This window comes from Magnolia sinica, chromosome 2 (genome assembly GCF_029962835.1).
Source record: "Magnolia sinica isolate HGM2019 chromosome 2, MsV1, whole genome shotgun sequence".
Lineage (NCBI taxonomy): Eukaryota > Viridiplantae > Streptophyta > Magnoliopsida > Magnoliales > Magnoliaceae > Magnolia > Magnolia sinica.
The window spans coordinates 134130357-134154707 of record NC_080574.1 but is presented as its reverse complement, the minus strand read 5'-3'; the positions used below and the strand labels follow the sequence as shown (position 1 = coordinate 134154707).

At 39.5% G+C, this 24351-nt stretch overlaps 1 protein-coding gene across 3 annotated transcripts; it reads right to left on the bottom strand.

The window, feature by feature from the left end:
* Positions 1–345: 345 nt before the first annotated feature.
* LOC131237740 (polyamine oxidase 1-like) lies at positions 346–23966 on the bottom strand. Of its 3 annotated transcripts, none has more exons than XM_058235690.1 (10): positions 23813–23964; positions 23117–23366; positions 22762–22908; positions 22395–22641; positions 5600–5743; positions 5081–5230; positions 2845–3099; positions 1158–1239; positions 974–1079; positions 355–513 (listed from the first exon to the last, which is right to left on the bottom strand). In XM_058235690.1, exons 1-9 carry the CDS (start codon positions 23937–23939, stop codon positions 1000–1002), a joined length of 1482 nt encoding a protein of 493 aa, XP_058091673.1. In that variant the 5' UTR covers positions 23940–23964; the 3' UTR covers positions 355–513; positions 974–999. The 3 variants fall into 3 exon arrangements, with proteins under 3 accessions (XP_058091676.1, XP_058091673.1, XP_058091674.1); XM_058235691.1 differs by having other exon boundaries at positions 979–1079; XM_058235693.1 differs by lacking the exon at positions 2845–3099 and having other exon boundaries at positions 346–513; positions 23813–23966.
* Positions 23967–24351: the final 385 nt, after the last annotated feature.

Below are 24351 nucleotides of genomic sequence, written 5' to 3'. Positions count from 1 at the left end.
AACCAGTGGCCAAAGAACTGACTAGTGCAGTGGTCTAAATTAAACATTCTTCTTCTCTCTTTTCTTTTGGAAATTTTCTTTTGTATTTCTACCAAATTGTATAACAGAGTTCCATTTGGTGGGCCTTCGTGTTTGCTGAACGCAGACCCACATCAGACTCATCGTATCCTAGAAGTGGTTTGCCTGTAACCTATTAGCATACTCAATTTACTTGAGTAGGGGCAAATAACGCTTTAAGGACAGCGTCCCAGACGTGCTTCAGCCTGTCCTTATTTTAGCTAATTTTTTATTTTTTGATTTCCTCATTATACAGAAATTATATTAATCTTTATAATTTCCAACATTAACTGAGCCCACAGACGACACATAGGCAAATATACATGCAAAAAACATCTCGTCCACTCAAAATCCAACATGCCACAATAAGCTGACGGATGAAATGCGTTCCTCCAAAACATGAAGAAGCTGTATCTCATTTTCACAAGATCTTAGCCATCTAATACCTGCCATTGCCTGCATGTTAAAGCCTATTGTTAATTCCTGTCTTCAAATATTTTGTTACAGCCTCACCTTTTAGATTGCCCATGGCTCTCCAAATTCACTTTGATCAAACAATCTTATACATGATGATTAGGCTGGACAGTCCAGATCGATGTTTCAGACTATCCAAATATATAATTTCATGTGATGCGCACCATAAAATGATGCAGGCCCTAGAAATCTCCTCCAATAAGGCGATCCTAGCTAGTCCTTTGCATTGCTTTAAAATATACCCTTAAGAAAAGAAGTACAGCATTAATGGTGGTCCACATTCAACTGGAAAATACAAAAACTATATGGCTGGGATCTTCCAGTTCTAGCAGTAGGAGTTTAATATTGTAGTCTGAACCATTGAACAATGGGCCCCACTTGTACAAATTTAAAACTAGAGAGTACACTCTATCAGTTATGGATGGATATAAAGATGAAATACCTTACGTGCTCGGGGAACCGTGGGATTCAAGTACCCTTAGGCATTATCTGGAATTTGCATATCTTTTTCTTGATGCAGCCAATCATCATATTCGCAGAATCAATACCTACAAAATCAAGAGGAAAAGAGAGAAATCAATCTGTTGATCCAGTCCATTGATTTGATGGCGGCCATGAAGACAAACCTGCAAGGTAGGCCCCATGAACGTAGCCATTATAATGCTCACTGGTGTGTTCCCCAGTGAAATAAACCCGTCCGACTGGTGCCTGAAATTAATGAGAGATTAGGAAAAATTAAAATCCACTAATCTCATCTTACACAAGTAATTTGGTAGCCCACAGAGTGCTAGTATGAGTTTCAAAAAGTGCCAACAAAACATCTCCATCATAAGATTAGCACTTGTGTATAGTGATCCAGACCGCTGATTTCATGGGCCATTGTAGATGTACTTTAGTCCAAAAACCAATCCCATTCATCCCAATTGCAACTAGATATTGTTATCCCAAAATTTGAGTGAGAAGATTAATGGTCAATGGTCAACAATAAATAGACAGGAAGCAAAAGCATTGAGGATTGGGATTGTCCAATTACTATGATTTTTTAATCTGGACCCATCCACATGGTATCCAACGAAATCAACCCACCTGATCACTATCCATGTGGTGGGAACTTGTTTGGGACCTTAATCGTCTACAAAACCTGTTTTATGTAGTGCAAAAAACACCCATGCTATTGCTATGTGGGGCACACCAGGTTTTCTATATATGTAAAATCCAATCGGCTCATCAGGTGAGAACCATTATTTAGAATGTTCTTACTAATATAAGCTCGAAGAAAAGCTGATATGGGCCAAACCAATTAAAATTGATTGCTCCCAAAACTTCTAAGTTCACTTGGTATGGTTAGCCTGAGTTTTATATCAGGTTGACGTTGTAACTTCTCTTCATCTTGGTTCGCTACACCTGATATTAATAGATTTGATGAAAGATACAAACCATGATTAAAAACAAAACCTATAGTTAGCATCCATTACCCATTGTTCCATGTGGTGTGGCTTGTGGCCTTAGGCCTAATTTGGCAGGCCTCTCAACTTGAGTTATTTATGCGCTGCAGAAACCTGGTGCTGTAGATCGGATTCCAATCCATTTGTTTTATAGTACTTCCATGGAACATTTGTGCACAAAAACAATATTTCTCCTTAAGCACTGTTTGAATAGTAGGAAAAGAAAAAATGAAAAATAAAATAAAATAAAAAAAAACATGCCACTTTTCTTTTTAATAAGTGGATGTTTCATAGTGTTTGGGTAGTAAAGGAAATATTAATTTAGAAAAGACCATTCTTCAAACACAATAGTCAAATTCATGCACACGATATTAGGTGATTTATGTGAGAGCTTTATTTTGATTTCCAATTACATTCAAACAAGAATTCTAAAATAGAAAATATCGAGAGATTATCATTAGATGATCATCAAATTTTTTTTCTTTTCTTCCTTCCTTATTTAGGGCATATTTGGACAAATGGAACGAAGGAAAATCTCAATGATAATGTCTATAATAATCATTTAAATATAAATTCCAATTTTAGAATTCTTATTTGGATAGTAAGTGAAAATCTCATATCATTTTTATAAAAATTTATGTTTTATATAAAAATTTCAAATTATGAAAACGATAGCATGCTGGAATTCACTTTTTCTTTACTATCCATATATACAATACAAATTATCACATCAAAAGGAAAATCATTTTCATTTTTCTGTTATTTTTAACATAGAAGGCATATTTCGAATCATGACTTTAGTAAAACCATCCCATGCTAAAAGACTGTAACTACAGTTAGTAGTAGAGAAGGGATGTAGGTCCATTACCCTGATCTGATCATACTCATACCGACTAACTCCTATTGGCCAATTCGAGAAAGTCCCCTTGTAGAAACGGTTAGACCACCATCTTGGGATGAGTATGTCGGTGGCATCTGGGATATTCTTACCAAACATGCTCCTCAAAACCTCCATGATTTCTGCCTTTGTCTCAGAATCAGGTTGCTGCTCTATCCGTCTTGATTCGTCATCTGTCACTGTTACTAGAAGGGCATTTGATCCGGGGTATGCCCTCTCCAGTTGCTGAAAATCCATAACAATATGATATTAAAATGCTTTGTGGTTTGAATGTACCTCTAGATAGTATTTTGCCAGTTTCAAGTACAACTTCCAAACTATTCTACTCAGGTGGACCGTGATGGCTGACATATAGGCACTTAGAAATTGCACACGTGGTGTACAAGTAGTCGAAGTAAACCATCCAAATTATGGTATCCAATGTTGGTGTATGTCACCAAAATTTAAGATTATCTGATTATCAGACTGGTGGACCTTTGTTGGATGGGTAAATGAAAAGTATCCAATTCCCATATTTCCACCAAAAAGTGTCCACAAATGAGATTGTTAAGATTATTCAACCAACCTAATATGGGGATTGAAAAGTAAGAAGCAAAATTTAATGCCCTGTTCAAGGCGGAGGCCGAGTGCAGTGCAATGAGTCGTCCTGTTTTTGAGTTGTTATAGCTCAAGTCCTTATTATAAGAGTTACGATTTTTTATTTTTATTTTTTTTAAAAGATAGCCTCATAATAATTTTTTTGAGATAATCAAGCAGCTAGCACCCACGTTACAAATAATCCAGTATTCATTAAGAGAATCAAGCATATATAAATTGCTTGCCATTTCATCCAAGAAATGATTACTTCTAAAAAGATTTCCATATCCTATATTCAGTTCAAGTTTTAGATTGCACATATTTTCACTGAAGCATTATCATATGTACAGTTCCCTTTACTTGGTATAACTAATATTCTTGCTCCAACTTAATGTTGAATTGAAGATGTATTATATTTGGGTGGTCTTATGAAATGCCCTATTCTGGAAATATTTTATCCATATAAATAAAAAGAGATGAGAAGAGTCCCATCCTGATTAACCCTAATCTATGTTTACTCATACCAAACATACAATGCATGTTCCAAATGCCGCATCAATCTTCACCACGATTTATTAGGGCTGAAAGTTGGGTTGGGTTGGGCCGGGTCGGGAATTCTCAACCCAAGTGCTCAACCCTATCCCAACTGAAGGATCCTATACCTCAACCCTAACCTAACCTCTGGTTGGGAATTCTCAACCCAAGTGGTCTCAGTCGGGTGAATAAGTGCTAATATTTTTGTTATTATAGTAGTCTATTATATTTTCAATGCACGTCTTATTTTTTGTACCTATGATTTTATTAATTATACATGTAGTTATTTATTACAAAGAATTTTGTCTTTTTCTAAACAATAAGCTAAAATATAGGACAACTACTCCTTTAAAAGTCATGTTGTGTAGCATGCAATCTATTTGAGAGAGAAATCCAGCATATCTTGTTAACTTGAGTAATCAAAAATAATGTGGACCAATGAAACCTGACTGCACTAAAAATAATTGTGCCTTCAACATAGATCATCTGCATTCAATTATATTTTATAAGTAACTTTTATGTCGATCAGGTTTAGGTTGGGTCAGGCAACCCGTGACCTCAACTCAAGCTCAACCCAAGTTTTACTGGGTAGGTGTTTGTATAGCCCAATCCCATGACCAAACCCCGTGCATACTGCACGAGCCCAACGCAATGTCCGGTACTAGCCGGACTTTCAGTACTACAATTTGTAGATTATTCATCCCTTCGCATGCATGGAAATCCGGAGCACCATATACACGAATTTTCATGCCTTCATATCATGTACCATGTGGCACACTTGTATTATGATCTGAACCATTCATTTGCGCACACTCTTTTATTGATTAATCCAACCATCTAAAAATGAATTGTTTCTCACTGAATATGATCCCTTGCTGATTTTCGTTTGTGAGCGTCCATTTCCATACCACCATTTCAATGCTTAGGGTCAACCTAACAATCTAGTTTTTCGTCTATGGCCCATTCTTTATCGTACCTATTGAACAAACGGTTCCGATCTCATTTATCTAATGCCATGTTTGGTGCAATGATATGGAAGCCTGGTGAATCCCGCAAACACGTAAGTAAAATAAAGTTATCGTGGATGACTGAGTACCTGCCAAATCGGATAATAACCGCGCGTTTCGTGGGCGTACAGGAAGAATTCCGTACCGTTGCCGGTGGGCCAGAACTTGTATGGGAATTTTAAGAATATCTTGGTATATATGGCCATGTCAAACTGGTAAATGGCCAGGATTTTCCAGCGCTGAAAAAAATAAAATAAATGAAAGGGGATTAGATTTTCAATTGTGTGATGGCCCAAGACAACAATTTCCACGTTTGGTCAGCAATTAGTTAGTTGTAAGATTTCAGGACCATGGCCTACTAGATTAGTGGGTCCCACAACTTTTTTTAAAGTCTGTTCACAACTCACGATCAACATTGGCCATGTGTATAAATGGTCCATTGATCAGTACGAAACTTATACTCAACGGATAGTTTTGGCCGTTGATATGCATGGATGAATGTGGTCCTTTGAAAGAAAGTCTTAAATAGCTTGCATTCAACTCTCCAAAATCATATTCAAAATCCAACAGTTGCTAAGCATTTCTAGGAAACAAACATAGTTACCCACCGGTAAATCGGGCTGGAAGTTGATGAGATTGGTTTGAAGGACGCCAACGCTGGCAGAGACCATCGCATACCCTCCTCTGTAGATCGAACCGTCCTCCGTTTTAACAATCACCCCACTCGGCGAGTAGCGTATCTCCATCACCACCTGAACATGAAAAATCAAATTGTCCATATGATGTTCCTGTACGCTGGCAAAATGAACATAAATTAAAAAAATTCCAGGTGTGTGAGGAATACTCTCCTTTACACGTGTATACACATGAATATATATATGTAAGTGTGCACGTGTACATCATGAATATAAATAGTTATCATACTGTAGATTTTATGCTCCACCTTTGAGCTATATCGTTTCTTCTCTTAGGGCATGTTTGGCCAGACGGATCCCATGGGATTAGTAGGGATGGTATGGTAAAATCTCGGGATATGCCAAACGAGCCAAACAGACCCGGTGAACTTGTCCCGGGATATAGCAAACCCATGGATCTTAAACCAATCCACCGTCATCACCATCATTACCTTGAAATTGATCCCATCCCTCTTAATCCTATTCAATCGTGCCTTGGGCGTGTTTGGTTGGACGGATTGGAAGGAATTGGAAGGTAAAATCTTGGGATATGTCGAGCATGCCAAACAGACACGGTGAACTTGTCCCGGGATATAGCAATCCCATGGATCTTAAACCAATCCACTGGCACCACCATCATTACCTTAAAATACATCCCATCCCTCCTAATGCCATGGGATCCGTCTGACCAAACAGGCCTTTAGATTTCATGAGGAATGAGAAATTGTAACTAATGCTTTGGAGCTAGAAGTGTCATCCTTGGAAGGTATTTATTTGCATAGTTTGAAAAGTTGAAAACTTAACTAGCGGGATCGTGTTCACTCAAACATTTGACCCGATCCAACTAGATATTTAATAGGGATTTTGACCGTACTAGCATTAATGTATGATAAAAATCTCTAATTGATAGAAAGTTTCAAATATTCTGCGGGTAGTCATCTAAAATGTTTTTGAAAAAAAAAAATAACTAAATTGTCCCTCCTTGGAACTTGGTCTTTATACGTAGCTTTTTTTTTTTTTTTTTTTCCTTCTTTATTTGTAGTTTTCCTTAGATTTATTCTTCCTTTTTAAAAATATTTTCCCATGAGACCCACCATCATTCATTTCGAATGTATTTTCGTCCACCGCAATCAACTTCTCCAACATATGCGCGAGCCACTAATATATATAAGATATTTTAAATGAATTTTTTATTTTTTTTATAATAACATTTTCTTATAAATGGAAGCTACGTTTGGTTATGGATAGAGATGAATGGTGGTGGTTGTTGTCGTCATGAGGAGAAGTGATTATCAAAAGAGATTTAAGGTAAATAAAGATGGTTATGTTTATCATGTGGAAGACAATGAATAAGATAAATTTTAAATTTTGTAATGCATTATCTTGGAAGACAAGGAAGATATATAAATTTTTTAAGGGTTGAGGTTATGTGTTAAGGGTTTGGGTCGTAGTTCTCATGTATTAAGGGTTGAAGTTGTCATTTGAAGAGTCGACATTTTCATGTGATAAGGTCTTTATGTTATAAGGGTCGAGGTCATAGTTGTAATGTGTTAAGGGTTGAGGTTGTCATGTTATAAGGATCAGGGTCATGGTTGTAATGTAGTAAAGATTGAGGTTGTAATGTGGTAAGGGTCGAAGTTGTCAAGTGAAAGTTTGATATTATCATGTGTTACAGGTCAAGGTTGTCATGTTACAAGGGTTGAGGTCATGGTTATAATGTGGTAAGGGTCGAGGTTGTAATGTGGTAAGGGTCATGTTGTTATGTTAAAAGTCAATATTCTTATGTGCTAAGGGTTGGAGTTGTCATGTTATAAGGGTCGAGGTCGTGGTTGTAATTTGGTAAGAGTTGAGGTCATCATGTTATGAGGGTCGGGGTTGTGGTATAATGTGTTAAAGGTCAATGTTGTCATGTTATAAAGGTCGAGATTGTAGTTGTAATGTGGTAAGGTTCGAGGTTGTAACATTGTAAGAGTTGATATTGTCATGTGCTAAGGATCGAGGTCGTGGTTGTAATATATTAAGGGCCGAAGTTGTCATGTTATAAAGGTCAGGTCGTGGTTGTAATACGGTGGTAAGGATCGAGGTTGTCATATTATAAAGGTCAGGGTTGTGGTTGTTATATGGTAAGAGTCGCGGTTGTAATGTGATAAGGGTCGTGGTTGTAAGAAGGTAAGGGCCGAGGTTGTACTGGTAAGGGTCGAGGTTGTAATGTGGTAAGAATCGTTTGAGTATTGGATTTAGATAATTTTTGGTCCCATCACCTAAAATGATCGTGAAAAATTGATGGGCCTGGTAATCCGCATCCTTCTTGGGTTGCACCCACGTGGGTGCTCCTCCAACGCCACCTTTTAGTTGCAGTTTCTCAAATTATAGGCCCCATCAGGATGTTTGTGGTACATCCAAACTGTCTATCCATTTTGTGGGGTCCTTTTAAGGCACTGGTTCAAATATGAGGCATGTCCAAATCCCAAGTGGACCACACCATAGGAAAGGTAAAAAGGTTAAATGCCTACGCTTGATAACTTCGTGAGGGCCAAACACATTATATGGACAAAAAAGGAATTATAATGGCCCTTAGTTTAGGTGGGCCTTATTATTATTTTTAATTGTAGAATTTAATAGGCACAGTTAATTCTTGTGAGCTCCAGATGAGATTTGGTTCTTTTTTTCATTTTTTAGCTTATCACCTAGAATCATGGTTAGCGAAGCATGGATGGTGTGGATCAAACGAACCATTATCGTGGGGCTCACGACACAATGCACTTCCGAAGTAGGTTTCAAAACTTAGGCAAGGAACAAAAGGGAGGGCATGATCCTCTTTTTCAAATCCAACAAATGGAATTTTAAAACCGTCATAATTCAAAGTGGTATTTTGACCATATTTCAAAAAGCTTGGCAAGTTTTAAGTAACGGTTTAAAGGAAAGCTTTTTTTTTTTTTTTGAAATTCCTCTCTAAATACATTATCTCTATAAATAATATAATTACAAACTTTTTTTTTTTTAAAAAAAATGCATTGTTAATACTTCACTCATTTAGGTTGTTTCCTCTCTAGTTGAGGCTTGAGGTTCAAACTTTGCTTCTAACATTATAAATTTTTAATAAAACTCCACAACTTAAAAGCAAGTGACTGAGTCAACGCCACCTGTCTCTCCAAGTCAAGGACAAGTCAGGCTTAGTACTAAGTTTCTGTCTAGCCTGTTTCAAGCTGAGTGAGTGAGTCCTAAAAGTATAAATATCCTTTTGATACAATCAAATAAATTCCTACAAGGCCACCATATTATAGGAGCCCAAAATATATGATTGAATAAATTCTTTTAAAAAAAATTTCTTTTATAGGTTGAGGGTTCCTTCTCTTTCTCATTCTTTAAACTCGGATTTGTATTTTTCATATATATAAAAATTTCTGATCAACATAACTATACTTTTGACGAGCATAGGTTTATTTCAAGAATTTTTTTCTTTACATTTCAAATCATATCTCTTTCTCAGGAGACTAAGAGTGGTAATTAATAAAAAACAAAAAGAATCAAATGGCACTATCTCTATATCTTTACAAGAGACAAGGCCACCTAGTTCCTTTCTTACTCCAACTTGGTAAAGCCCCACCTCATCCAAGGTCATCTCAGAATAATAATAATAAAACTTACACACCTATTCCTATCTAAATTATATGATCTCCTTTTATAGGCCCGAAGAACATTTAATGTAGTGAAAAGTTTTGTTTCTCGTACTAACACCAACTTCCTTTCTTGCTCAAACTAGGAAATCCTAACCTCATCCCAAGTCTTCTCAAAATAGGAAACTTAACCGTTGCTTTCCTTTTATAAACAAGTTTGCCAATTCATAATGTCAGTTCCCATTAGAACCATGTATTCTTTCATGGACCATATCAATATCTATCCTATTAGGAAGTTTGTTTCTCATCCTAGCTATTAGAAATTGGCCAAGTTGCCATATTTTCCTTGATCCTTAAGCTATTAATGAAATATGTGAATGAGGCCAAGATCCCTATTTGTAGTGAACAGTTTTTTTTTTTTTTTGGGTCCATGGTGTTTGTACATTTGGGTTATCCAAGACTTTGATTTGGCGTCGAATATCCCTGTCGTGGATGGACCATGCCCAAGAAACGTCCCTTCTTGTTGCATTTCTTTGTAACCGTGTATTTGCATGCCAACATTAGGAAAGCTAAGGATGGACCGATTGGGGAGAGTTTTAGCCAAGGTCCATCCATGATTGAAGCTGTAAGATCTATGGCTTACATAAATGAACCATGATGTCTGGTACCCCTCTCTCTCTCTCTCTCTCTCTCTCTCTCTCTCTCTCTCTCTCTCTCTCTCTCTCTCTATATATATATATATATATATACCGTTCTTGAAGAATATGATTGCATGGGCATGTTTTGGCTGAGATCATTGATATGACTTGCAATGGTGGTGACGATGCCAAAGCAGAGTTTTATGCTAGGTTCTTATTGGTCTCAAATTGGAACTTGGTTTCCCTGTGTGCTTGCTTGTGTGTCAATATGTGCTAGGGTTTATGGCACCAGCTAGACATGCAACTATGAGCTATTCATGCAGAAAGAGAGAGAAAATGATATTAAAATGATAAGAATATTTTTCTGTGCATGCTCAAATTTTTATTTTTATTTTTTATGTTTTTGATTCAGTATAAAGTTGCTTCTGTACCTAACATGTGGCAGCTACACAATGTTGGTGACAAATGTATTAAATTTGTCAAATAGGCTCAATGACATTGAGTAGGCTTCAGGTGAAAATTTACGAAAAATTCATCCAGCTCAAGAAAGTTCGGGTGATAATCCAACAACATATTCTTTTGGAACTTATGAGAAATTCGGCCAGCTTAAGGACAAGTTTGGCTAGCCGAAGTGTCGGTTGGCTAGCCCGAGCTCTGGTTCGGCTAGCCTAAGGTTATGCAAATTGTGCGTGGACTACGTAAATCTGAGGCGGTTTCGGGATTATTCTAACTTATTGCGAAAGTTGAAGTTTGTAATTTATAAATAGGAGTTCCTAGCATGCTCGATGTGTCATTCTATAAGATATTCCAAAGCTTCCTAAACTATTTCAAAGGGTTTCTAAATAGTTCTAAGGTTTCACAGGGTGTAGCAAGGGTGATATTCGAGGTTGTTCGAATCGGATTCATCCCTGTGTGATTCCGTCATTTATCCCAACAACTGGTATCAAAGCTATCGTTGGGGCGCAGGCCTTGAATATGAAAGATTGACATTAATGAGAAGCACTAGGTATGATATTGAGAAGTACTCAGGTAAAAATAATTTTGAGTTATAAGAGATTAAGATGATCAGTTCCTTAACCAAGCAAGGTGAAGCTGGTGCTTTTGAGGAGTGAAAGTTGACTATGACTGATGATAATTGGAATACTCTTGATAAGAAAGCCTTATCCTTAACCTTTTTGTGTCTCACGGATGAGGTTCTCTATAATGTTTTGAGGGAGAAAATTGTAGGAGGTTTATGGGCAAAGTTAGAAGATATTTATGCCAATAAATTCACTGAGAATCGCCTACACCTGAAGCTACATTTGTTCACCTTCAAGATGGCAGAAGATAAAGATGTGGAGGCCCACATTAATTACTTTAATAAATTGATTTGCAAGTTACTAGATATGGAGGAAGTGGTCAAAGATGAAGATCAGGCATGTATGTTGTTGAATTCTCTTCCATCATCATATGAGTCATTCAGGGACTCATTGTGCATAGCAAATAAATCCCTAAGTATGAACACCATTATCTCAGCCCTTTAATAGAAGGCCATAAAAAAAAATAAACGGTGGCATAGGAACATTTTCTGATGCACTGTTTACGAGAGGTATATATTTTGAGTGAGGTACATCATTTTTAAGGTTAAGATCCCTAAGAAAAGGCAAAGGTAAGTTAAAATGCTAAAGTTGTAGGATGAGAGAACACATGAAGAAGGATTGTACAAATTTTAAATCAAAGCGAGAAGACTTCGAGGCTTCTTCCAGGGAGGCCAACACTGCCAAGTCTAATGAATGTACTAGTGGATGTAAAGGTGATGTTTTGTCTGTGTCTATGATCAGACACGTATACAATGATCATAGAGACGAGTGGATTCTAGACACAGGGGCATCTTATCATATGACTCTTCATCGGAGTTGGTTCGCCGGTCACAGAGAGTGCAATGGTGGATAAGTGTTTATGGGCAATGACATTACCTGTAATGTTGTAATTGTTAGTACGGTGCACATCAAGATGTTTGATGGGACAACATACCTTGACTGAGGTGAGGCATATTCCTGACACAGAGAAGAGTTTGGTTTCTTTTGGTACACTTAAGGCAATAGGATGCAAGTTCACTGGATTTGATGGTGCCCTTAGAGTATCTTAGGGAGCACTTGTAATTATGAAAGTGTAACGACTCGGTAATATTTACAGGTTAATCGGAAGCACTTCAATAGGTGGAGCTGTAGTGGTTGTAGCGGATTCCACCTTTACACGTGTGTGGCATGCTGGGCATGGCCACATGAGCAGGCAGGGCATGAAGGCTGAGATGCGCGAACAGAGATGCAGAGCAGGTGGAGCAGCTACTTGTAAGAAGAATCACACCGCATAATCGCAGGTTATCAGCAAGGTACATGGACGATTCCAATTCACATATGCTCTCGTTACAGATAAGGTGGATTCATCTACTATTTAGATGGCTCTTGGTTAGCCTAACGTTGAGAAGTTGAAGTGATTATGGACGATGTGATGGACTTGTTATACCAGATCGATACATGGGAGCTGTTAGAGTTTTCAGTAGGTTGAAGAGCGATTGGATGCAAGTGGATCTTTAAAAGGGTGCAATATAAATACAGAGCAAGGCTGGTAACGAAGGGTCATGCTCAGAGAGAAGGGATCGAATTCTTAGAGATATTCGCGTCGGCAGTATAGTAGGTGTTTATTAGATTCGTATTGGTGCTAGTTGCCCAATGAGATCTTGAGCTGTAATGGATGGATGTGGAGACTGCACTTCTGCATGAGAAATTGGAAGAGATGTTCTTCATGAAACAACCAGAGTAGTTTGAAGTTTAAAGGGGCAGAGAACAAGGTTTATAGGAGGTTGTTGTATGACCTTTTGCCTAGGCGGTAGTATAAAAATTTGATTCCTTCATGGTGAGTCAAAATTTTTCTAAGAGTGAATATGATCACTGTGTCTATTACAAGACACTGAGTCATAATACGTTCATTATCTTGAAATTGTATGTTGATGACATGTAGATCGCCAATCATGACATGTCTGAAATCAACGTACTGAAAACTTAGTTATCAGGGACATTCGAGATGAAGGATCTAAGGGCTGCAAAAATAGTTCTCAGCATTGATATTCATAAAGACTGGAAGAGGAGCAAGCTTTGGTTATCTCAGGCAGAATACTTTGAATAGGTATTGATCAAGTATGCGATGAACCAGGCAAAGCTGGTGAGCGTTTCCTGCACAACTCACTTTAAGCTTTCCTCATGATAATGTCCTAAAAATAGATGAGGAAAAGTAGAATATGTCTCATGAGCCATATTCGAATACGGTTGGCAGTACATGTCATGGTCTGTATTATATCGGTTATTTCATAGGCAATCAGTGTTGTAAGCAAATACCCTGTCAAGTAACATTAGGAGGCGGTGAGATGGTTACTTCGATACATTCGACGTACAGAAGACTACGTCTTAACTTTTGAGAAGACATGAGCAAAGTTGATATGGTATGTGGATTCAGATTACGCAAGCAGTATAGATTCCAGAAAGTCAACTCCAGGTTACTCGTTTGCACTAGCGGGTAGAGCAATTAGTTGGATATCGAAGCTTCAGTCCGTAGTGGCTTTTTATATGACTGAAATAAAATATAAGGCAATGACATAAGCATTTAAGGGAGGTGTTTGGTTAAGAAGCATGATAAATCAATTGGAACTTTAGCAGGAGGCCGTGCCGATTAATTGTGATAGCGAGAGCGCTATTAATTTGGTTAAAAATTATGTTTATTACTCACGTACTAAATACATTGATGTTTGTCACCATTTTATCCAACAGATGCTTAAAGAAGGAGGCGTAATACTGAAGAAGATTCACACCAGCGTGAATCCGACAGACATGCTCACTAAGGTCATTCATACAAAAAAGTTCAAGTTCTGTGCAACTTCTCTGGACTTGGCGATGACATAAAAGGAGAACAAAGTGTACACGAGAAGCAATAATGGAGATATATGCGAGGTAGAGATAAGAGAAGAGGTTAAGAAGCTACACGTTTGAAGATTGAAGACATGGTGGAGATTGTTAGTGACAGATGTCTTAAATCTGTCAAACAGGCTCGATGACATTGAGCAGGCTTTGGGTGAAATTTTACGAAAAATTCGGCCAGCTCGAGAAACTTCGGGTGAAAATCCAATAACATATTCTTTTGAAACTTGCAGGATATTCGGCCAGCCTAAGGATAAGTTTGGCTAGCCCGAACTCTGGTTCAGCTAGCCTAAGGTTACGCAAATTGTACGTGGACTGCGTAAATTTGAGGCGGTTTCTGGATTATTCTAACTCAGTGCGAAAGTTGAGTTCCTAATTTATAAAGGAGTTTTTGGTATGCTCGATGTGCCATTTTAAGATATTCCAAGGTTTCTTAAACTATTCCAAAAGGTTTCTAAATAGTTCTAGGGTTTCAAAGGGTGTAGTAAGGGTGAGATTCAAGGTTGTTCGAATCGGATTTATCCCTGTGTGATTCCGTCATTTATCCCAACAAGTGGTCAGAATCGGATTCACCCCTGTGTGATTCTGTTGTTTATTCCAACACACACAACAAGTAAATAGTTTTTTTTTTCTCAAATATCATTTATCTGTAGGTCACTAATTGAAGGGTTCGGATATTACCTATTCTAGGGAATCTGACATCTAGGGTAGGGCTCATAAGATGAACCGTCTGGATCACTGATCAGTATGGCCCAATTTTATGCACTAAAACATGTATGATCATGTGATTGTAAACTTTTTAGTTGCGAGGCGAAAAGAGGTTTTAATTAAAAATAAAAAGAAAAGAAAAGAAAATTACCCACTTAATATTGAATTTACATTTCAATACCTTTTTTAAAAAGATTTTGAAGAAGATTAATCCAAACATGATAGGGCATATCTCCAATGTCGCTACACATGAATTATAGATTTTCCCGTATCTTTTGCCTCAAGCCTAAATTTTTGTATAACATTTAATGGTTCAAGTATATTTCTGATAATTATCACTATACGTCTGAAAAAAAAATAAAAATGATGGATATCTTTATCCCAACTATTTCTTTTGGTGTAATCCATATCTGAATCAAAGGTCTGCCTCACTTTTGTATTCTGATAATTATACAGCCCTCGGTGTGGGTACATGCTGTGGGAAGGCAGAAGCTGGGACTTCCCGAGTTCCGAGCCGTAGGAAGGGTTCAAAGGATATCAAAGTTATGTGGGCCTCTCAATGATGTATTTATGATATCCACACGGTTCATTCATTTTTCAAGATCATTTTAGAGCATGAGCCAAAAAATGAATGATATCTAAAGCTCAATTGGACCACACCACAAATAGCAGCATGATAGTGATTTTCACCGTTAAAACATTCGTAGGGCCCACCTTAACATTTATTTTCCATCCAATCTGGTCATAAGATCACAAAGACCGGGATGAAGAGGAAAAACAAATATCATATTGATCCCAAATTTATGTGACCCAGAAAAAGGGTTTCAATGGCGGACGTTTAATTGCCCACTGCTTTTTGCAGGGTGGTCCACTTGATATTTAGATCTGTCTTATTTTTTTGCCTCAGTTGCACCAAAAGATATAAATTCCATCTTACATTATGACTATGACACTCAACCGTTGCACACAATTCATGAAGATCACCCAATGCAAAAATCAGTCATATCAACTCATAAGGTTGACAACACCATAAAAGATTATGACACTCAACCGTTGCACGCTATACATGAAGATCACCTGTTGAGGGTCGAATATTGCATATCAGACCCAGTTATTGCTTGGATTTATAAACATGGTACCGTTGAATAGCTCATTTTAATCATGTTTGTGTTGCAAGGTGGAATTACAAGCTGAGACTAGATCGGGATGCTAAAAGTATGGATTTAACATTCAGAATGCACCAAGGCAAGGGACGGACTCCAGGGGACCAAGATCAACGGAATTACACGCCAGGGATTCGCGAAAATTGAGAAACTGAAGCTCAAGCGGCCTGAAAGTCAGCCAGAATGCAAGATCACTGGGTTTTCATCATCTGTTTGGCTCGAAACTTTATACATGACTCGAGGACCAAAAACTAACCGTACACGTCAAATTTCAGCCATTGGATCCTCGTGAAAGTGGCTGAACTAATAGATCAGCCCATAAAACCCTGATTTGGGGCCCACCCGCTGTCCAGATACGCTTTAACTTCGGCCCCCACGGCTCAAATGAAATGGGGAACAAGATGGATGGTGTGGATTTCTCATAATCATCATACAGTGTACATAGTACACTTTTTGCACTAAACTTGCATGGCAAACCGTCCTCTGGACGTCTCCTCTTCAAAAACAGAAGTTCTGTTTCTGTTATGAAACAGAGATTGCGGTCCGGTCTTGTGGGCCACCACGGTCGATGATCCAGATAATCGGGACCATCCATCAGGCCTAAAAGGGCCCCATAAACATAGTCTAGGTGGCGAAATGGCGAGATACATCGGAGGTCAGTTTTTGATCGTCAAAACTGAAGGCAGACGGTGGAATGAGTTGATTTGATGGACCGCACTGAACCCGAGTAAAAGCACCCCTTCCTTGCTGAAATTCCGAGAGGAATTCAATGGGCGGGTCGGATTTATCAAGCGACAAGGTAAGTGGGCCCCACCGAGAGTCCAGCGCCGACAAGATCGGGCACTGTTTACGCAGCCCGCGCACATCCGGAAAAGACGGCACTTGTGGGACGTAACGTGATCAAGATCACATTCTGATGCATGATCCGGACCATTCACATGCTTCAACAGATGGCCATAGCCCTAGCCAAGGTGTCAGAATCAACAAATGTGTTGATTTCATGCTGCAAAATCAAATCAAATAGAGGGTGTTTTGCTGCGAAAAACAGATTGCGCGTCCGGTTTCTGCTGCGAAAAATTTCCGCATGGAGTGCGGAAACTCCAGCCACCGCCTCTAACACTCCGGCAGGGTCTTTGCTGCCTATAAAGAGAGAGAAAAGCATTCATTTAAAGGAGGTGAAGGAACCAGGTGAAGGAAGCAGGGAGGAAGAAAAGAGAACAGCGGCTGGACGTTGAGAAAAACGGAGGAAGGAGACAGGGAGCAGCAGTATTTTTTTTGGCTGGAGAGGTTTGAGACGGTGGGGCTTGGACGGTTGCACGATTTGAAGAGCAGGGAACTGGACGTTGGCTTTATGCTATCCACGCCTGGAGAGAGAGAGCACAGGAGCTAGCTTGGGTTTGGGCTGTTGTTTTTTTTTTTTTTAATTATGATGCCTAAGGTTATTAGCCCATTCATGTGTGGCTAATCCTCTTAGCTAGGGCTAAGAGGTGAAGCCTGTAGCGAGATGGGAGAGTCTAATTCTATGCACTTTAAATTTCGAATCGAGTTTAAGTTGATTATTCAAGGAATAGTTTTCTTAGTCTTTAATGGTCAGTTGTGACTGAAAATGGGTTTGCAATGGCTTTAAATAATTCTTTCCCTTTTATGTTTATGACGTTAGGAAACTCTATTGTTCACCATCGTCTTTTGGGCATGGTCGGATGACAGTACCCTTCCTAACCTTCATATCATGTCGATTGGTTGTTAATTAGTTTAATTCTGTTGTTTGCTTTGTCTCCTGAGCAGGGTTTAGTGATGGAATCCATTCTAATTCATATACCTTTCATCAATTGAAAATCAGATCAAGTAAGTTCAGTTTGAATTCCATAATCCTTGATGCATGCAAAAGATCTCCTTGATCCCTACAAGTGGATCCTCTGAATCCCTAGTTTCTTTCCTTTAAATTCCTTAAAGTTTTAGATAATTATTCCATAATTATTCCTTAAATTCTATTTGGTTTAGATCACATCTTAAATCTAGTTTTAGTTCTACGTGGTTTCAGATAACGTACAGGTATCAGTCCCTGTGGATTCGACCTCAAGAATGCCCAGCTCTAATGACACTCAACCGTTGCACGCTATACATGAAGATCACCCAATGCAAAAATAGTAATCTCAACTCATGAGGTTGACAACACCATAAAGGATAATGCTTATCCATTGATAAATAGAAAATAAAAGCGTAATCCAATCCAGGTTGGGCAAATCAATTGACGGATGGGATATCCCATGCACACCAAATGTTGGAAGTTACCAGCTAGGTGTACCGTAACCTATGGTCCAACTGGTTGGAGACGAGACCTTTTTAAATAGGATCATGATAGTTACGGTGCCACCTCTTATGTTGACCGGTCAGCACCTATGGATTGCATCCTTAGATTGATCTTAACCGTTCACGTTCTCATTAGAAGCCGTGGTCTCAAAGTCGTGACTCTTTGATGAGTGTCCTATTGAATTTGAGCCATTAAAAAAGCTGTTTCTAATGTTTCATGTTCATCTAGATGCACCGTCACCCATGCTAATGTTTCTTCCCATGGCAATGCAGCATGGAATGCAGAATGTGAACCGTTGATCTTAGATCATCATCTAAGAGATGTAATACAAGAGTGGAAACGGCCACCGTATGTTAATTGTATAGTAAAGGGCACTAATTAGTGGGTGTTTTCCCTGACCATGGGGCCCACCTTAATGTATTTGTTGTATATCCATGCCATCCAACAATTTTTTCCAACGCATTTTAGGACATGGTCCAAATAATGAAGCAGATCCAAATATCAAAGAGACCACAAAATAGCGATTGAACATCAATCATTAAAAACTTCTTAGGGGTCATAAAAGTTTTGCATTAAGCTGGCATTTGTATTTTAACTTTATTCAGGTCCGTGTGACCTAATCAACAGGTTCGATGGAAAATAAAAATTATGGTAGGCTAAGGAAGTTCTCAACGGTGGGTGTTCAATTACCACTGTTTGTTGTGTTGTGGTGTACTTGAAATTTGGGTATGCTTTCTTTCTCTCACCGTGCCCTAAAATGATCCGAAAAAACTGATGGGCGGCCTGGATATACACTACATATATCAAGGTGAGTCCCACGTCAGGGAAATATCACTAACGAGCTACTCGAGTAACTGGTCCGCTGCCACCAAAAAAAAAAAAAAAATTGCCATGGGAATTAGCGCTTTTTACACGCCTGTCCTCTCTTCCAAACGCAGGCAAATAAATGACCATGGGCCCATCATAATTTATATGTAAGATCCACTCCATCCATCACTTAATCCAGCCTAGTTTAGGAGGTAAGCCCAAAACTTATGACTATCTGAAACTCAAGTGGGCCACACCGTAGGAAAATGCGTGAGTACAGATGTCTACAACACCATTATATACATAGGGTGTGCCGCACCACGTACAAAAGTTGAGAGGGGTTATCCTCACCTTAAAACATTCATAATCATTTGTGGGGTCCACCGAGATATGGTTCACAAATTCAGCCTATCCATTATGTGTGTTCCACTTGGATGAGGTGTAAGATCAAGTTTTCGATACACCTAAATTTTAGGTGAGCCCCACTATATGATTTTATAAGTTTTAAGCATGTCTTTATATGATTTTAGATGGTATGGCTCACATAATTTCCATATACGATTGATTTTTGAGATATCTCATAATTTAAAAGGTACCCATCAAATGGGTGGTGTTAATGTTGGACACGCATCACGCTGGGTCCCACACAGCTCGACCTCACAGTAACTTCCCATGAGCTCCGCTGCATATAACCATTTCCCATATATATATATATATATATATATATATATATACATCACTTAATCCAGCCGATTTTAGAGGTATAATTGAAAATAATGCTGATCAGATACCGACGCAGGCCAGGCTCTAGGCAAATGCGTGAGTACATAGAGAAATCGACCACTGTAGATGCAATTTTTTTATCTAGTTTCTTTTCCTAAGAGCTCGTAACTGGAAACGGATTGGCTACTCCCCCTGACACCAGCCAATGGCTGGTGGTCGGTGCTCCGTGGGACCCACCATGTTGTATGTGCTTCATCCATGCCGTCCATCTATTTTAACAGATCATTTTACGATCTGAGAACAAAAATGAGTTATATCTCAATCTTAACTGGATCACATTACAGGAAACAGTGTTGAATGAGCGTCCACCTTTAAAAAACATTTTGCGGACATAAAAGTTTTGGATCAAGTTGATTTTTGTTTTTTCGCTTCATCTGGGGCTGTATGACCTAATCAACCAATTGGATGTCAAATAAACAGTACATTGGGACTTAGGAGGATTTTAATAATGGATGTCCAATCAATATTGTTTTCATGTGGTGTGGTCCACCTGAGATTTATACACCTCTCATTTTTGGGATCAAGCATAAAATGATCTGTAAAAATGAATAAACGGAAAGGATGAAACACATACATCATGGTGGGGCCCACAGAGCACCGATCATCAGCCACGGGGCTTGTGTCAGGGTGAGTAGCCAATCCGTTCCCCTCGTAACTTACCTTTCCAACTTACACGTTGTACGTACGGACGAGTATTCTTGAGGGCCAGGTCTTCCTTTCAAAAGCGGATTGGCCGGTGTGTAAAGACGAGGAGGGCCAGGTCTTCCTTTCAAAAGCGGATTGGCCGGTGTGTAAAGACGAGCGCTGTGCGACGGGGATTGCGTCCTACCCCCACATGGACAGTAATCCGTCCGGGCAGGGCCATGTGAGGCCCAAAGTGATGTAAGTAATTTATGCACGCCGTTCATCATTTTTCTCAGATCATTTTAAGGTATAATTAAAAAAGTGAGGCAACTATAGGGCTTAGGTTGACCACAAAGTTGAGATTGAACTTCCACCATTCAAAACTTCTTGAGAGCTTGAGAAGCTTCGGATCAAGCCGATATTTACGTTTTCACTTCATCCACGTCTACATGACCTTATGAATAGGTTGGATGGTAAAAAAAACATCACGGTAGCCCTTAGAAAGATTTCAAGGGCAGGTGTCATTATCGCTGCAGCTTCTTTTAGTGTGGTGTACTGGAGTCGTGGACCTGCTTCATTTTTAGGTTTGTCCCTTAAAATGATACGAGAAAATCGATCAACTGCGTGGATAAAACACTAATATCACAGTGGGCCCCACAGAATCCTTCCCAATGGATTACCGTCCCGGGGTAGGATGCAGTTAGCATCCAGCGCTGACGCTCGGACCGGATTAAATACTGACAGTTGAGTAGCGAGTCGGCTACTGAAGTGACGTCACCAAGTTACGTGGGCCCACTACGATGCATGTGTGATATTCACACCTTCTGTATATTTTTAAATATCAATTTAGGGTGTGAACAAAAGAACGAGGCAAATAAAAATACGTAGTTGACTCCTTCAAAGAAAACAGTGGGGAGAATGATTCCCAGGTTGAAACTATCCTAAGGCCTATTATAATGTTTATTTGAAATCCAACCTGCTCAAAAGATTAAAAAAAGAAGACATGAAATAAAGGAAAACACAAATCACGGCTTGATCTAAAACTTTGGGGTCATTAGAAGTTTTTAATGGTAGGCAACACCGTCCCACTGTTTTCTGTGCTGGGGTCGACTAGAGATTTGGATTAAACTGGTTCTTTGGATATTGCCTTAAAATGATCTCTCCAAATGGATGAAAGGTGTGGATGCAAAACATACACCATGGTGGGGCCCACGAGCGTCAGTGCTCGTCTTCGCACACCAGCCAATCCGCTTCTGACAGGTAGGCAGGGGTATTTTGGTCCTCAAATGCTCGTCCGTACATCCCACGTTGCGAAGGTAAGTTTCGGACTCTCCGGAAAAAGATACAGGGTAAAAAGCTGCGTCTACAGTAGTCAATTTCTCCTGTACATCCGTCGACCATTAAAAAATTCAAAGGGACCACTGCCATTTTTATATCACATTCCAGGGTTTATACATGGAAGGCGGACGGAAAAATATCGGGGAATATTCCAATGAGATGCATCGTTTACTGTTGTGTGTCTGGAAGTGGAATGTGTCCTTCCACAACCTCCATGATAGTCCGTCTAGGAATCTCTCTGTGGGGCTACTATGAAGTATGAGTTTTATCCACATCGTCCATCCATTGTTCCAGATCAGTTCCTGTTCATTTTAGAGTATGAATCTAAAAATAAGGTAGATCCAAAACTCAAGTCTTCCACAAAGTAGGGATTAAATTAATGCACACTATTAAAAACTTATCAATAGTCACCAAAGTTGCGAATCAAGCTGATATTTATGTTTCCCCTTCATTAAGGTTTATATGATCTTATGAACATGTTGGATGGAAAATAAACATTGTGGTGGCCTTTAGGAACATTTCAACTATGAGTGTTATTACCACTACTACTTATAATGGTTTTTCCTGTAGTGTGACCACTTGAGCTTTGGATCTGCCTGATTTTATTTTTTTTGCTCAAATAAAAAAATGAGCCAGAAATTGCCAATTGTATGCATAAGGTGTAAGTAGATCTACTTGAATTGATGACCAGTTTTAAAAGATAAAATTGCATATGAATCTCTCTATCTAATTGGGTACGGGCACGTGGATACCTGTATTTAATAAAAATGCAATATTATAATGAGCTCACCTTGTTGAGTTTGAGACGTTGATCAGTAATCTTCCCAGCCGAGTTGGTGGCCAGGAACTGTTTGGCTATGTCATACACCACACTTTCATAGCCCCTTGGGTCTGCTACAAAGTAGACATCCTCACCGAAGTTGGTGAACGTAGGCAATGGCTCGGTGTTCTGCAAACTCGTCACTCGTGGTGGCTCGGCAAACTCATAGTCGTAGTTATAGTAGTCGAGCGCCATCTCAATCGGCGTCGAAGGGACCCTAAAAGAAAAACCCACAAAGCAGTGAGATAAAACCCTAGTAATCCTAACTCGCTGAGTTGACTCAGGTGTTTCTTGAGACTGAGTCGATTTTTTCTTAGATGCTATATTCAATACCTACATGTTCATGAGTCTTTGAGATGCCAATATGGAGATATCTTCCAGCCGTGAGGCAGTGAGGGAAGTTGAAACGTTGGTGCTGAATTCCGAGAGCTTGTCGGCCATATCGAAAGCCGCCTTTGCAAATGACTCCTTGTAAAGTCCGCCGCTGGCAATGCAAGCCAAAAATGAGATATTGAAACTAGTGCAACTGTGAATTTAGTTGGGGCATGTTTGGATGCTTAATCGAAACGAAATGTGAGCCGTTGGTGGGAAATGTGGAGCCATACATGAGACTGGCTTCCAAAACTACCATCATCATCAATTAAAAATCGTGAAACTTGCAATTCAAAATCGAGAAGGAAATGTGAGTATACGTTTGTTGGTAAGTGTTAGAGGAGAGATTGTCGTAGTTGGAGAAGAATGTTTTTAGCTTGAGCTTGTTCACCATTGGCCATATAGGATTCACTTGTGGGCCATTGACTCCCTCCACCCAGTTGGCTCCCATCTCCACCGATAGCCCGGAGAAGTTGGTTTTGTGAATGCGGCCACCGATCCTGTCCGTCGCTTCTAGTATTAACAAGTTCTTTATTCCAGCATCCGATAGCATCTTCGCCGCCGATATCCCTGAGAGAGAGAGAGAGAGAGAGAGAGAGAGCTGTTTTTAGTGTTCCATGTTGGGACTCGGGGATCAACTCGAACTCGACTCGACTCGGCTCGGGTATTATATATATATATATATATATATCTTTAAAAAAAGCTCTACCCGACCCTTTCTTTCCCCATTTTTCTCTCTTTCCCTTACTCAGCCCGCCGCAGCCCATCGGTTGCCATCCCCCGCCCACCCGAGCTGAGTTCTTTGCTCTCTCTCTCTCTCTCTCTCTCTCTCTCTCTCTCTCTCTCTCTCTCTCTCATTCTCCTCTCCCTGATCCCGCACCCAACCTGACTTGTCTCAGCCCACTCGGCGACTCGGGTGCGGTTTTGGGTCGGGTTGGGCTTGACTCGAGACAAGCTCGACTCGACTCAGCTCAATGTACAGTCCTAGGTGTAGAAATATGCGGACAGATGCTCACCGGACATTCCGGCTCCAATCACAATAACGGTTGGATCCAGAGCCATGGTTCGGGTGAAATGGACGGCTAGAACCACGACCACAGCTACGGCCACAGCCATCGTCTTCTTTACCCTCCCCAGTGCCATTGCTTTGTATTTTCTGTCTGCCTTCTTTTCCAGTGATACTATTTATATAGAGAATGCCTTCGATTAAGAAGAGATCTTTATCCTCCACAATTCCACGTAGAAATTAAGGGCCATACGTGGAGCCCATCGTGTTGTCCAACCCGTGCGATACGTGAGACCCACCACGATAATGGGATGCTGCAATAGTCATGCCTATAAAAATTTATTAGGTGGGACCCACAATGGAAAACAAAGGGATGACCGTTCAAATTCCAATCACGTGTTTTTTTGGATCAACCCACCTCGAACTCCGTTTCTTCTTTGATACCATCAACTAAAGTGACGTGAGGATAAGGCATTCTTCATCGCCCGGATCCTAGCCACAAGCAGGGATTTCGTGTGTTTATTGCATTGTACTGGACCACACATGGAC

Bases quoted from the DNA above. Each gene is read 5' to 3' on its own strand.
- LOC131237740 (XM_058235690.1), bottom strand. From the start codon at position 23,939: ATGGCACTGGGGAGGGTAAAGAAGACGATGGCTGTGGCCGTAGCTGTG. The intron at 23,367-23,812 runs GTGAGCATCTGT...TCTCTCTCTCAG, and splicing joins GATTGGAGCCGGAATGTCCG to GGATATCGGCGGCGAAGATG. The intron at 5,231-5,599 runs GTGGGTAACTAT...TATTTTTTTCAG, and splicing joins ACTTCCAGCCCGATTTACCG to CGCTGGAAAATCCTGGCCAT.